Source organism: Lygodium microphyllum, chromosome 28, assembly GCF_053477565.2.
Source record: "Lygodium microphyllum isolate KBCC chromosome 28, Lygodium_microphyllum_v1.1.10, whole genome shotgun sequence".
NCBI classification, from domain to species: Eukaryota; Viridiplantae; Streptophyta; class Polypodiopsida; order Schizaeales; family Lygodiaceae; genus Lygodium; species Lygodium microphyllum.
In genome coordinates, this window is record NC_141162.1 from 89,396,380 (window position 1) to 89,412,015 (window position 15,636).

At 41.8% G+C, this 15,636-nt stretch overlaps 1 protein-coding gene across 2 annotated transcripts in view; it reads left to right on the top strand.

The window, feature by feature from the left end:
• LOC148011738 (cell division cycle protein 48-related / CDC48-like protein) overlaps nt 1-14,815 on the top strand; it is a 34,627-nt gene extending 19,812 nt beyond the window's left edge. For both annotated transcript variants that reach the window (XM_087669927.1, XM_087669926.1), the window contains exons 8-12: nt 6,879-7,121; nt 7,202-7,388; nt 7,473-7,538; nt 7,641-7,890; nt 14,164-14,815. In XM_087669927.1, coding sequence (XP_087526053.1) covers nt 6,879-7,121; nt 7,202-7,388; nt 7,473-7,538; nt 7,641-7,890; nt 14,164-14,690 — 1,273 coding nt within the window. In that variant the 3' untranslated portion in view covers nt 14,691-14,815. The remainder of the gene's footprint in view (nt 1-6,878; nt 7,122-7,201; nt 7,389-7,472; nt 7,539-7,640; nt 7,891-14,163) is intronic.
• Nucleotides 14,816-15,636: the final 821 nt, after the last annotated feature.

The window sequence follows — 15,636 nt, forward strand, 5'->3', positions numbered from 1 at the left end:
GATAGGCATTCGAGAGTAGTTTGTCAGACATTGTGTGATGTATGTGCCATGTGCGGGTTGTACAGTCATCACTGGAGTGCCATGAGGCAGCGCAGTGTAGGTTTGCACGTGTGTGAACAGTTGGATAGGTGCATGATTGCCATGTCAGCAATCGGATAGGTTTTCCTTGCAGTTGTTCATATTTTTGCACACACTTAGTCACTTCAGATCGCAAATTTCCGGACTGAGATCGTGGAGGTTGCAACAGACTTTGAGGTGTACATCAAGGTGACATCATTGAGATGGAGATACGCAGATATATGCAGTGTGCTCGTGTACATATCTGCATTCCTTATTCAGCATTCTTCGATCTTCTATGTTCTTTTGCCTCTCTCTCTTTCTCTCTCTCTCTCTCCTCACCATGTTCACTATCTCTCAGTTTTGGTCGTACGCTTCCGCATTGTTGCACTTTGGCAGAAGGAGAAAGAGGAAACTATATGTTACATGATGAGAATGTGCATGTAGCAGGTGCCACTTGGATACTATTCCTTGTGGAGAATTATTCACTTGCCCAAGTGCCCTTTTACAAAGATGATGATGCTCATGCAATGCAAAGGAATGGTACAACAAGGAAGGGAGACCGATGTGGAAGGCAAATGTTGAAACTTGTAGAATACCAATGAAGGGTAGGAACCCCATTACAACCATTGATATTGATGCGGAAGGAGGAGGAGGAAACTTATGTCGGTCTTCACATGGGTCTTCATATGGCGCCAAGAACCATGATGAATTTGATGGAAAAGGTACACTTGACACCCCTTAGTCGGAATCGCTAAAGAAGAATCAGCCTTTTGTATATGTAGAACATCCTGTACTCAATCTTGAGAAAGGGTTTCAATGCCGATCAAGTGGCATAGGCAAACCCGAATCTCAACCTTGGGAGATGGCTCCATGCTAGTCGGAAAAGCACTAGGAAGCACAGTTAAAACGCAGTAACTCAACACAATTAACACAAAACCTAAATGCAAAATGCAAAAACACAAACACAAACAATGAATCGATGTTGTAAATGAATGAGAAAATGTACAAAATGCTCAAGTGCAGAGTTGGCCAACAGCCATAGGCTCTCATGGGAGTGGGCTGTGGGGGGTGTTGACGTGTGTCATTCATTGGAGATGAATCCTGAGTGCGGTAACCACTAGTCAGAGCAGAGATTGATGAAGAAAAGTGCCGAAAATGCAAAAACGACCTATTGTAGATGAAAATGCAAATTAGGCCGATGCTGGAAATGGAAGGGTAGTAGGTTGGAAACTAAGATGCAATAGTCTCTGGGGTTGGAATTGGTAAATGCAACAATGCAACAACCTAAAGATAATGGCAGTTGATCACTGACAACAATTGGAGGCCGAGCGACAATTGTAGACTATGTAGCAGCAGTTGCTAGGGGTTGGACCTACAAGACAAGGATGGATTGAATGGTGGGTTGCCTGTCTATTTATAGATGAAGAAGGATCCTCTCAAAATAGGGTTTTGCTTATGGGACATAGAAACTCTTGAGGATTGGGCATCATTTAACGACACTTTTTGTAATTTACATGTTTTGGGGCTGTTTTAAGAGCTATTGAGATTGTAATGCATTTTTAGCTCAACAACTTCTGCAAAATTAAGAAGAGGTAAGGAGCTAGGGGGCAATGCCATCAAACTAATTGTTGCGGTTGGAACTTTGTGCCTCTCCTACCCCAATGATCACTTTGCTGGTAGCCCATCGAGATCTTCACTTCCATATACCAAGATTTACACCAAGTCACAACTAACTTTCTACCCATGGGCCATGAACTGTTTTGATATTTTGCAATTTTTGTTCAATAGAAAGTCACCACACCAACCTTCAATTGAAGAAGATTCATCCAAACATTCAACTACTTTTCAATTTGATGCCCTTCGGAAAGATGGCAAAAGGCAGCTGTACACTCTTATAGTCCACAATGTGTTTACTCAAACTATCAACCCCTCGGTCTTAGACCCATAGACACTAGGAGTAGATGAGACTTCCTAACCTTCTAAGTGTGAAGTATTGCTAGGGTTTGCACTAAGAAAACACAGAATGTACGAACATGACTAAAAGACAAGAACGTAATAAACACAAAAACAAAAAACACAAATAGAGAAAAAATAACTCTGAAGTGTATGAATCAATGTTGTAAATGAATGAGAGAATGTATAGATGCTCAAAGGCAAAGCAATGGGAGTAGTTAGAGAGTGACGTCCACTAGAGACAGATCCTAAAGTCTATAATCGCTAGTTGGAGCCAAGAAAAGGGTACCGGCAGCAAAAACACAGCCTGTAGGAGTGTGTCGGAGAGGAAGAAAACCACTAGGAACTCTACAATAGCTAAAACAACTAAACAGGCTGAAAACACAGCTCTCTACCAAGGTTGAATGGGCTGTACGGTAACTAACCAGTCAGGTGCTGAAATAGTCAAGGGAGCTGTCCAATGTGGAGATGACCAGCAACTATTGCCTAGCTGCAGAAGACCAAAACACAGACTGAAACAGGTGGCTGTAATAGGCTGAATGCTGACATCAACTGGGCAACAGTAAATGCAGCTGAAGGGCACCTCCTAAGGACTAATAGCCAGCTAAAAACTGGGTGCCTAGTGTGGCAGCAGAGGGCTGATGGCTCGAACCTGAAATCTGCAAGAGAAAGGATAAACTGAGTGGCTGGTCAGCCTCCTATTTATAGATGTGGATCCTCCCAAAATTAGGGTTTTGGCTTATGGGACATGGAAACTTTGGTAATCTTCAGAGTTTTGGAGCTGTTTTAATGAGGTAATGAAGATTTAATGTATAATGCATCGTTTTGAGCTTAACACTAAGGTGATGACACCTGCATTAGAAGAGCCCCATATTCATATTACTAAGAATTCAAAGGTTTCCTACTTCCACCTAGGTTCCACTTCTTTCGATACCTGAATCTACTTTCCAGTTTCTCTTGTAGCTTTGGGAAGGTATAATACGGCTATATGTCACGTGGAGGATGAAGAGGACAAGTTATCTGTTTTGAGTTATGTAGAAAGCCATAAACTAAAACTTGTTCTTTACACATATATTCAGTGAGGCTGCTCATCACTATGCTTTATAGAAGGCATTAAATCCAATGTCATATAAGAAGGATAAAGCGTGCACAGAGTCTTACAAGTAAGCATCATTGACACTATCTTGAAGCTCTCTTTACAGCTTTTCTTGCATAGCATGCAATTTGGGAATGTGAAATATGGTTATTATCCTAGTAACTTCAAATCAAGTTTTTAGAGGCTGCTAGTGGAGAAGGACGAGCCTGTTAGCATTTGAGTCATCCCTTGGACAGGCTGTGTTAGGGTTTTTGCACAGTTAGGGTTTGGTACAGCAGACAGATTACAGAGCAACGTCAGCAGCCAGCCACGTCAGCAGATTGCGCAAGTGCCACGTGGCAGCCTGCAGTGCAGTTGGACAGTTTTTTTGGCATTATTTTATAGCAATCGGCATGCAGCTGACCTGTTTATTTTATGCCTTTTATTTTTGCTTTATATAGCAGTCCTCCAGCACATTGTTGGCACATTATTCAGTGATTTCAGATTCTGATCTTGAGATCTGTTGGCTGAGACAGACTGTCCTCGGGCTGATGGAGTTCGAGGTCATCAAGTCGGAGACATACGCAGTTATTTCCTCTGCCCCCTTGTGTATTTCTGCACTCTTATACAGCATATCACACCGCAGATTTTCTGCGTTTACACTGTCTCCTTTTCTCTCTCTCTCTCTCTCCTCTCTCTGTGCTTACTCTCTCTCAGTCTTTGTCCTACGCTTGCTCATCGCTGCACTCTGACAGAGCCCATATACTACTGAATGCTGCTAGATTTGGGAATTCTAGCATTCAGCAAGTCCATATACTACCGGGTGCTGCTAGTGGATGACAACATGGTAGATTAAGGGGATTAGGGATGAGACAAATAAGATTTTGCAAGACAAGCTGGAGGACCTCTCCACTGCTGCTAATGTCAAACGGCTGCGTGTAGTTCCCATCAGACGGCAAATATCCTTGAACCCTTAGTCTTATCCCCACCCTCAACAACTCTCCACAGTTTGGAAGATGGTCAAGGCTGAAGTTGAAGAAGAATGAGAGGGGGAATTCTAATGCAATGCATGAAAAACAAAGATACCTACATGAGATAGTACCAACAACTCCATAAAGAAAGATGAGCAGGCCTGCATATTGCAGTCCTGGCCTCATTGCAGCCATCAATTTTTCTCATGCAGCAGCACCTACTAACTCATAAATAGAGAGATTTTCAATTGACACCATTGGTGAAGGCTGAGCAGTAGGAACAGTTCAGGAAGAACACTGACCCATCTGAACAGGAAGAAAAGATGCATACAAAGAAGGGAGTAGAAGAGAGCAATAGAAAAAAGTAGCTCTTGCTTGACAAGGAATAGGACGATGGTTGTCTTGTGAAGCAAACAAAGTGACAATGTGGAGGCACGACAGCTTACCATTACTTCTTTTCTGGATGTACCCCTTGTCTTCTTCTTCCCTCAGCCCACTCCCTTGCCTACCAGTTGGCTGCCAGCAGGCAGCCTTCACTGGTGCATTCATACTACAACCGAACATAGTCTGCCAGAAGAGTACAAAGAAGATTGAAAGGTCAAAGCTCTAGTTGGTCTTATTAACTGCACAAGAGGGTGTCGAACAAGAGGACAGGGCAAAGGCTTGATCGTTTGTTGCCTTCTCTTTGCTCTCTCTTTCTCTCTTTCCACCCCCCCGGATCCTGCCCTGCGCAGGGCATCCACCCCTGCCCTTTTCACCTGCCTTGCCCTCTTGGCCTCAGATTCCGCCTTGCCCTCAAATTCTGTCCTTGTCTTCACCCTGACTTGATTTGAATTGACTTGTCCTGCCCTCACTTGACTTGCCCCCGACTGCCTTGCACTTTGTAAAATCCTACTAGAGACAGCCCAAGGGGGGTGAGGGGACCCCCTGGAGGGCATGATTTTCCAGCCTTTTCTCCAAGTTCAGCAGCAGCAATATGGACAGGAAGAAGTCTTTTGCTGCTGCTTTCAGGAACTAGTCACCCTCAGTTCCTTCATTGGTAAACCATTAGCATGCAAGTCCTATTTGTTATAGAAACTCAAGAAATTATAAGGAGAGATGCTAGCTGTGAAGCAAGAAATGATATAAAAAAAAGAAGAGTAGATTATGGAATTATAGGAAGAAGTGAAATGCATGCAAGCTGGACAACACAAAGTAAAGAGGAACCCATGCAAGAGAGGCTCCAAAAGGAGCTGAAGGTAAATTCAAAGTCAGCACATTTTTTCACAGAAGTGGTCTTAGTAATGAAAGAAAACGAAAGGATTGAGAGCAACAAAAAGGAGATTAGAATTGGAGGGCTTCCGAGGAAGGGACAAGCACAATATTGTACTAGAATTAGAGGGGGATTTCATCCTCAGAATAGATGTGTTGAATTAATAATTGAGTAAAGTAGTCCCATTTGTGGACTTAGGGGAGCCTATTGGTATAATACCCAAAGACACGCAGGTGAGAGTAATGTATAAGGACATGATAGAGAAAATAGCAGTTATGAAGCAAACAAAGTCTCTCCAAGGGATGAAGGTATGGGTAGCAAACGAGCCGACTCCACTCCAACTAAAGAATCAACCAAGAGAATTGGCTGAAGTTAGAGAGCAAAGGAAGAATGGCAAGTGGGCAGTGAATAGAGGGGGAAAAGCAATCAATAGAGACTTCCATACCCCACCTTTGAAGAAATAAATCTATGAAAGATTACATCTATCTTTTATACACATGTAATGGTGTAATGATGTTTGCTATAGTAACACTCTTATGAGTCAGAAGAGCACAAAACTATCGTTTTATCCTCCTTTTTGTTTTTCTTTTGCCTATATGGCAAGATGCCCAAAGTGGATTGTAGCAATGGATGTATATGATTAGTCCTATAGGCCAATTCTAGGCTCATAAGGGCGTTAATATGGTCTCTCTCTCTCTCTCTCTCTCTCACACACACACACACACACACACACACACACACACACACAAAGGGGGGGCCATGACGAGGTGTATGAGCATAGAGACAAGGAACGCCCGTTCTGGCACTTAGGAACGGATTAATGCACTCCGAGAGGTATGAGCCTAGGAAACGCTGGCGGAACGTTCTACCCTGTTTGCTTTCCCCTTTCCGCTTGTTCTGCCTCGTTCCTTGTTTGGAACGGCTGTTCCAATGGAACAATTTATTAAAAAAAAAAAGGGTAAAAACCCCCGTTTCTTGCCGTTGTGCGTCTCTTGCCTATCATTTGCGTGCGTTGTGTCTCGCTTGTCATCCACCCCCTTTGCTTGCGATCTCCCTGCTCTCAGCGTGCTGCAGATCAACAATCACTTGTAGGCTGCCCACCCCTCTCTCTCTCATTGTTTGGACTGAGGACACACACTCTCTCTCTTGTGCACACTTTAGATTAGTCTTTGTTCCAAATTTAGGGATGATTCAGCAGGGATTTTCCCCAATTTAAAGCATCTATGATTCAGGCTGCAATCTCCCCCAAGTTTGGGGCATTTTGGATCAGTTGTTGGCAGTTGCCCCAAAATTTGGGGCTTTCTCAACAAGGATTGGGGTCCAAACGTGGCTGCAATGTCCTCAAATTTGGGGCATTGGGATCTTGGGATTTGAAAGAGCCCCCAAATTTGGGGCTTAGTCAAAAATTAATGTCCATGTTTAGAGAGGGCTCCATCAATCTTGTTATATGTGTAATGTGACAAGTGTGAGAAAAGACAAATATTGTTGTCCAAGGCAGAGAAATTTACTGTGTTTCCAGTGTGGATGCACTTTTTTGCTTCATATGATGTGAGACCTCCTTTTGCAGCTATGAGGTTGGACTTCCAAGGTCAGAAGACAGAGCCAAATTCTTCTCCCGTATGCTGGAAACATCGCTGAATCTTCTTGAGCAGAAGTTTGATGAAGGCACTAAGGTTGACACACTCCCAGAGATTCCAAAAGCACCAAAGAAAGAAAGAGAGCTAAATGAAGCTGCATTGCAATCTCAGTTTGAGGAAGAGCAGCATGCTTTGAGACGAATGAGAATGTGCCTTCGGGAAGTTTGCAACAGGTACATATGGTGTATAGCTGGTCTATTTCGTGCTTCCCTCACAAACTTTGTCCGCAGTATCTAACTTATGTTTGGTATAGGTTACTGTATGAAAAATGCTTCAGTGTGTTTCATTATCCTGTGACGGAAGATGAAGCACCTGGTTACCATTCTGTAATTCAAAATCCCATGGACATTTCCACTTTGCTGCAGCATACTGATAGTGGTCATTATTTGACACGGTCTGCCTTCTTGCAAGATTTGGAGCTGATTCCGAAAAATGCAAAAGTGAGAGATTAGCTTCCTTCTTTTTCTATTTCACTGATTAGATTCCTTGAATCTAATGTAGGGTTAGAACTATATTGCTTGCAGGCTTATCATGGAGATGATTACAATGGAGCTCGAATTGTGAGCAAAGCTTATGCGCTTCGTGATGCGGTAATTTTGCCTTCCTACTTTGTATTTGGCAAAGTCAGCACAATTTAGATAAAATGATTTGCATGTTTAATTAACTTGAAAATGCTAAATCTCTGTAACCAGGCCCATGGGATGCTTTCCCAAATAGATAAGGAATTGGTTGCTCAGTGTGATGAAATTGTTGCAAGGGGTGGACCATTGAAACTGAATGGGTTGGAAGCTGCAGGGGATAGTAACCCTCCTGTGGCCCAGCCGACTTATGTTACACGGGCAAGTGCAAGGCTTCGGGGATTCCAGCCAGAAATTGATGTTTCTCAGTCGCTGGAGGTTCATGTACGGCGGTCAAGACGTAACAGTGAAGGAGACACTGGAGGTATTTTTTTTGTTAAGTGTACTGTTTTTTTCTAGTGTTTCTTTTTGCGTAAACTTCACAGATCTTCTATCAATAGTAAGAATTCAACAAGTAGAGCAATTAGTTGGTCTGTTGGAGTCCTTTATAATACAGCTGCACAGATTCACTCTTGTGACAGTGTGTGCAATGTACCCTTGAAATCGCTGTCAATGAACTGTACAATACGTACCAGGGGAGGGGCACAGAAAGACACAGAAAGATAAGCAAGGCCTGCCCCCTCAGTGCTACAAATGAGGCTATATATGGAACGTGGAGACATGAAAGGCAAACGCTTCTCCAGAAATGATCTCTTTTAATGGGAAAAGGGAGAGGAAGCAAGTCTTCTAACCACAACTAATCGAAGAGTCTTACCAGTGGATTTGCCTCAGTCCAACCAGTGCTTCTCACAACAGCCATGCACCTTGGTCCTTCTTGCTTGTCTCACGCTACTTGCCTTGTTACCACTGCTTCAACCAACTCCCTACCGGTCATACATCTTCAACCATGTGTCACCGTACATGTACTGCATGACCTTCTATGAGTTTGATATCATGAGAATAAGGGCGGAGAGTCGTCAGGGGAATGATCTCTTTTAAAGGGAAAAGGAGAGAGACAAGTCTTCTAAGTGACTATTCAAAGAGTCTGCCATTTGATTTGCCTCTGCCCACAAATGTTTCTCACAACAGCAATGTGCCTCGGCCATCTTCTTGCTTGTCTCATATCACTTGGGTTTCACCGGTCTTTGCCTTCACTAGAGTGGAGGATCTTCGCTGCTAGGTGAGCAGATCTAGCTCTGATACCATGTCAAAAGATGACGTACCAGCGAGACAATAGGGTTTGCGAGGAGGAACATGGAGTGAACTCAGCAAACATGGAGAAGAGAAGAGAAGAGAGAAGAAACTTAGATGAATGGAAGGATGAAGTTTTGAATCATGGAGTGAATGTGATACAAGGGAACAAGGGTGCCGTAGCACAAGGAAGATGATGAAGACAACCACGAACCACGAACCACGAACCACGAACCGCAATGTCCTCCTGAAAGGGTGTGAGGGTAGTGGAGAGGTTGGAGAGAAGAGGTGACGCATTGAATGAATCAGCCGTTAGGAATGAATGAGAGAGTGGCTTATAAATAGGCACAGTCAGTCTAGGATGGCGCCCCTTTTTGGGGCTGCAAACCCTAAACGCAAAACGCAGAAACACAAAAACACAAACTGCAGGTGAAGGGTGAAGGGTTTCTGAACAGTTACATGTGAGTGTTAAAAGTTAGGAGGGACGTATCTACTATCTAAGCACTTGCGGGTATATGTATAAAAGTTAGAATCTAGTAGGGGATTCTTACAAACCAAATGAGAAAGTACTTGGCTCGAATTGGAGTCCTAGAGATTAGATCTCTCATAAGAGCTATTTTTAAAAAATACGGCAATAGCTAGGATGATTTCTCAAAGGTGCTTAAGGATGAGTAGTTTTTGGAGAGTGTTGAATGGGTAATGAAAAGAACCTTCTTGGAAGGGTTGGTAAGCCCAAAAAGGGATTAGTAGTAAAACAAAATTGGTACGAGAGTTTGATTGTAGGTATGAGCTTGGGGGGACGCACTATATGTAAATCCTCTATATCACATATGTTCAAGGGCTATTTAAAACAGGTTTGTCACCTTTGGATGTATGCTTGATTATGTATTTAAGCTTCACTGGTTATATGTAATGGGTTGGTTGAAAATTGGTGGATCTCTGTTGCTTTTGGAGATCTCTTATGCATAGTTGGCTTATATACATGCTACTCTTTTGCTTGTTATCATTCTTTATGTGGATCATATGCTGCTCATTGGACCTAAAGAGAATTAAATTGTAGGTTTCAAGGTCGAATTGAAACATGGATTCGCTATGTCAAGTATGGGTTGTTTATACTACTATTTGGGGATTCAATTCACCCAAAATCAGCATGGCAATTCATGTTATAGTTACAATAAGTGGACAAGCTTTTACACAGGTTCAATATGCAAGATTGCAAACCTAAGTGCACTCCTAGGGAGCTAGGGCTAAAGGTGTCTATGCATGATAGTGAAGAAATGACTGATCTTGCAATTTACAGCCAGCCTGTGTGCTTTGTCTTATTTATCTTTGCAACATACGCCTTGACATTCAGTATGCAGTATCTCAGGTGAGTAGGTTTATGCACAGTCTACGAACTCTACATTGGTAAGCTATTAAGAGGATCTTCAGATATTTGCAAGATACTTAGTCACATGCATTATTATTTCCTAGAGGAGAGACTTGTATCTACATGCTTACAGTAATTCAAATTGGGCTAGTTATTCAAACACTAGGCACTCTGCTAGTGGACACTATTTCTTTGTTTGCTATTCATTCATTTCATGGCTAAGTAAGAAACCACCTACAATGGCTACCTTGTCTTGTGAGATTAAGTATAGGGCAACATTCACAACAAAAGTGAAATGTGTACGGTTGTATAGATTATTGGGTGATCTACATATATCATTGAAGGGTCCTACACCCATTTTTTAGTTAGAGTGCTATTGTCATGGCATGGAATCTTGTGTTTCATGCTTGCACAAAACACATTGAGGTGCATTATTCTTATATTGGAGAGAGATGCTATGTAGGAGAGATCAACTTGATGTTGTTAGCAGTCTAGATAGCTCTTGTGAGTCCGAGTTATGCCGGGCATGGCTAGGCATTTTAGGCATTTTTAATGCTCATTATGATGTATATTTGGGCATTTATTGGTGGTTGAATAGCATTAAATGTTGGCCAACCCGTTGCTATTTTGGCATTGTTTTCTCCTATTTATATAGGGCTCCCTCAATTAGACACATCATCACCTACATGTTTTGTGGAGAGGGAGCCGGTGCCAATGCCTATGAGCTAGTGACTCACTATTGTATACATCATTCTCGTGTTTGGTATATGGATTCCATTCCTCCAGCATTCTTTTGAGTTCTCTTCTTTGCAATGTTCTTTTGTATCTCTCTCTTTTGTCCTTATGAGCAGTTTATTACAACATCTGTTTGTGCTTCCATTGTTGCATCCACTTCTGACATGGTATTAGATTTCAGGTTCTATGCATTTTCTGTTGATTACAGATTTTCGAAGTGCTGCTGTTGATCAGGTGATCTCTGATGCTAACAATTGAGCTATTTCCAGACTTGCCACATCTCCGTTTATTGCATCGTCAGCCAATGTTTTACTCTTCTTCACTTGCATTTTGAGTCTGCTATGCTTGTGCTGCATTAGGCGGCTCCTGAATTGCCGACAATTGATCAACATACTTGCAACGGTTTTTCTGTGGATTTTTGTGATTTCAGCATTGTGTTTTTGTGATCAACTGGTTTGTGTGTGCATTGTTTTGTGCAAATCTATGCTGTTGGTTGGCTGTACCTTCTCTCCCCTCTTCTTTCCTTTATTTTCTCTTCCTATCCTCTCCAAATGGCTCCCCCCTCGTATTCTATTGATGATGCCCATGCATATTTGCCCCCCTTCATTGCATTTTCAAAGTTCTTTCTGTAGTCGCTGCTTCTAGGACTTCTCCTGTGATTTGGGTGAAGCTTCAGATATTGTACATGGCTCCTTCGCCTGTGTGCGCCATCACTCTTTATGGACAACTCCAACAAATGAAGTCTGAGCTGAAGGATACTATTCAATCTTTTTTACTTTGTGTCACACAAGTACATAACTAGTTTTGACACATGCTCTCCTCCCTTCTAGAGGCTCATCTTGTGGGGATTGTGCTTTACAAACTTCCCCCAATGTTTCATGGAGTGGCCAATGCTTTGAGGGCTTAGACGTCATCGGCACCTGTCAGTTTTCTACAGATGTCCTCGATGTTGCTTGAGCATGAGACGTCTTTGCAGTTATTTACAGGGGAGGCTTCCATCGTAGTTTGGTGGATCTAGTGAGGCCTTTACAACTTCAAAGAGGGGTGATAGGAAAGATGAAGTTGAAGGCCCAATGTTATCATTGTGGTAAGAAGGGACATTTGTGCAAGGATTGCAAAGAGTTAGTAGTTTTGAGGAAGAAGAAGGTGAAGAAGAAGAAGAAGCAGGATTTGGACTCCTCCATTGAGTCATCCTCTTTCTCAGACTTTGACTTGGATCCTCTGTCCAAGACCAAGGCATAGATAGGGACATCTTCTTTAGTTCAAGTGAAGGGCTTGGCAGTCTCACCTTCTACTTTCTAGTGTGGGTGATTTGGTTATCCCTCGTGACTCTCTAGTGTCAGAGAGGGAATGCGAGGTGAGATGGGGTTGATGAGCCTCATCTATATAGGTATACATGTGTATGGGTACTAGAGAGGGACTTCCTCGATGCATCACATGAAGTTTGGGAGGTTCAAGTCATGGAGTTGGGATTGATATCTAGGTTTATGATGGGCGATTCCAAAGAGCAAGATTGGCTTCTAGTCCGAGCTCAGATGAGGGCACACTTTGGCAGTCTTGGTCGAAGGGGGGGGGGGGAGTCCATGATCATGTATGTCCAAAGGCATTTTTGATAGGATGGTCTTATATTGCAAGACATTATTGACAGACACAAAGATCGGTTATGACTCTATTTTCAGTAGTTGGTATGATCGACATTGACATCACATTTTTTTCGGGGCACCTTGGTGGTGGCTTGATCACCCACTACTTGGGTATCCACGGCTCTATTTTGGTGGTTCTTTGTTGTATGGACTTATTAGACTTTATCAATGTATCATAATATTGTATCAGATTATCCATGATCTAAGAGGTGTTAACAGTCTAGATAGCTTTTGTGCGAGTTTGAGTTATGTTGGGCATGGCTAGGCATTTTAGGCATTCTTAATGGTCATTATGATGTATATTTGGAGCCTGGGCATTTATTGTTGGCCGACTAGAATTAAATGCTGATTTACTTGTCGCTATTTTGGCATTGTTTTCTCCTATTTATATTGGGCTCCTACACATCATCACCTACAAGTCTTGTGGAGAAAGAAAGCCGGTGCCAGTGCCTATGAGCCAATGAGTCATTGTTGTACGCGTCATTCTTGTGTTTGGTATATGGATTTCATTTCCCTAGCATTCTTCTGAGTTGTCTTCTTTGCAGTGCTCTTTTGTGTCTTTTTCTTCTGTCATTGTGTTCAACAATTTATTACAACATTTGTTTATGCTTCCATTGTTGCATCCGCTTTTGACAGATGTATGCTCGCACATAGGAAAATGTTGTAGATATTTTTACCAAAGCATTACCAAACGAGAAGTTTGAGGCTTTTCGAAAGTCTTTGAACTTATTACCCTTTGGTGATTTATCATCCTTGTACTTCATCACATTGGCATTGTAGGGGGGTGTTAGAATTTTCCAATTTTGGATTGTGCCCAATGTAATTTGTGTCTTAGAACATTAAAGTAGTGACACTAGGCTCTAGAGTAAATAAACCTAACTCTAGTTAGTTGGTGGAAGACTGATTAGGTCAATTCTTGATTTAAACATTAGTTGTACTTTCACTCTTATCTTTCAGTTTTGCAAGTACACTACTCTATTTTGCTTCAGCTCATACATTGTCATCGTCTCTCTTTTCTCTCCTCTCTATAGCTGGTGCCATTTCTCACAGTAGATACATGCCTAGATGTGCTTGCTAGGTCATGCGTTTGCATCATGATAAAAACAATGGTCATCTAGCTTTGTGTAGTTCTCATGGCAGAATGTATCATTGTACAAAGTCATGGCCCATATATGCGTGTGTTGGGATGTTAGGAACTCTTGCGTGCTTTTCTCAATACGGAATATGGATTAAAAATGAATACACAAGAACTCTGTATTAAATTGACTGGACATTTGATGTATTCATTCGTACTTGCAGCTGAGGTGGATTTGGGACTGAAAACTGCAATTTGTTCCCACATTAAGTGATGAAGTGCATGAACCTGTAATATACCAATGTTGGCCCCTAATCATGATTGTCACATGCAGGAAGGGTAAAAGTTAAATGGTTCACTCTAAACAAGAGGTTAAGAAAAGTGGTCAGTCTTGTTGAACATGTTTCTTGAAGTAGCTGGTAGGGTAATTCAATCCCAACCATGGATTTTCACATTTAGAGACAACCTACACATCAAATTGTAAGGCTGTACACTGGAGTTGCACAATTGACCTCCATGGGCTAAATAATGCTAATATGAGGACAACTTGCTTCTTTGCTTGTCAGTAGTTTTTTTCACACAGTTGCCTCATTGGTTCTTACAGTTCATTTTGCCTTTTAAAAATTTTTTTGGGCCTTGCCACAGGTGATGGGCTAGCTGAGCTTGCAGGACAAGCACACATGGAAACTGTTCTGAAGTCCCCTGATACGGAATCTCAACCAGAAGCCCAGGAGAGGCGATCACTATCTCCTGCACTCCAGTCATCTATTCGGATTGAGTTGGAGGGACCAAAAGAGTTATCAGTGCAGCTAACACCTGACAAACCAATGGATGTTGGTCCAGACAATGAGTCAATAGCTTTGTCTCCTGATTTGCATGGGAAGTCCTTTTCTGAACATAAACACGAGGATAGCTCTAAAATGGCTGTAGACCGTCCAAGAATGGATATAGCTTCAACTGAAGTTGAAAAAATTAAGAAAAGGTTTGTGAGGTCTACCCGGAAATATGGAATCATGGACCTTGAAACCATACATGCAAGGGTTTGTCAACATGTACGTAGCCAAGGTGATCCACATGACAAGTCCTGGGTTTTGAAATTTTTGAAAGAGTTTGTTACAAATATAGAGCCAAAGTTGACCTCTGGAAACACAGAAGCTTCAGTTGCCAGGTAAAACTCTACGAGTGATGTATGGTAGATCTTGAAATACATATGCAAAATGCCCTTGTAGCAGTTCTAATAAGCATGCTAAGAAGTGTCTTGGCTTCATAATACCAGCTCCTGGAAGTTATTTTGGTATATTTCATCTGGGTTTGTCATTGTATGGGTCAAGACATAGGGTAGTTTTATGACAGACGCTCAAATCTTGTTCCACCAATTGCTTTTGCTAAAAGCTATTTTTTGCCTCGCTCTGAGAATGCAAGAGCTCGAGGATTGTGCTTCAATTCTTTGAGAGAGCTTGCAATGAAATATCTTCCAATCAACCTACATGCTTTTAAGTGCTATAGGGTTTTGCTCTATGTAGCTTTGAAAAGTTTTGCATTGCTGAGTATTGAACTAGCCTTCCATAGATAGTTTCACATAAAATCTTGAGAATGCCAACGTTTCCTTAAATAGCCCAAAATCATTCAATGAGACCAAAATGTCTTGTTCTTGAATAGCCATTTTGTCTTTGTTCCTGGAACTTCTGAACATGCAAATATACTCGGAATAGTTCTTGATGGACTCAACCTCTAATAAAATCCAAATTGAAGTGAACAGGACAGCTTTACTAATTTTCAAATTGAAAAATTTACTAGTTTAACTGGTTATTTGGATGCTCCATTTCAAGGATCAAAATAGACTGTCGTGCCCAGGCAAAAACTTACAGTATTGCATAAAAAGATGCACTTGACTATCTCATGCCTTTCCTGTTTGCAGCATGATAAAACAATGGCCATCCAGCTTTGTGTATGTTTTCATGGGGAAATATATTGTGGTATGTAAGTCGTGATCCATGTGTCTGCACGCGTGCTTGTATCATAGGTGGACGTTAGGAACTCCTGCTTGATTTCCTCAATGAGGAACTTTGGATTAAAAAAAAAACACACGAAAATTCTAAACTTCAACTACTAAACATA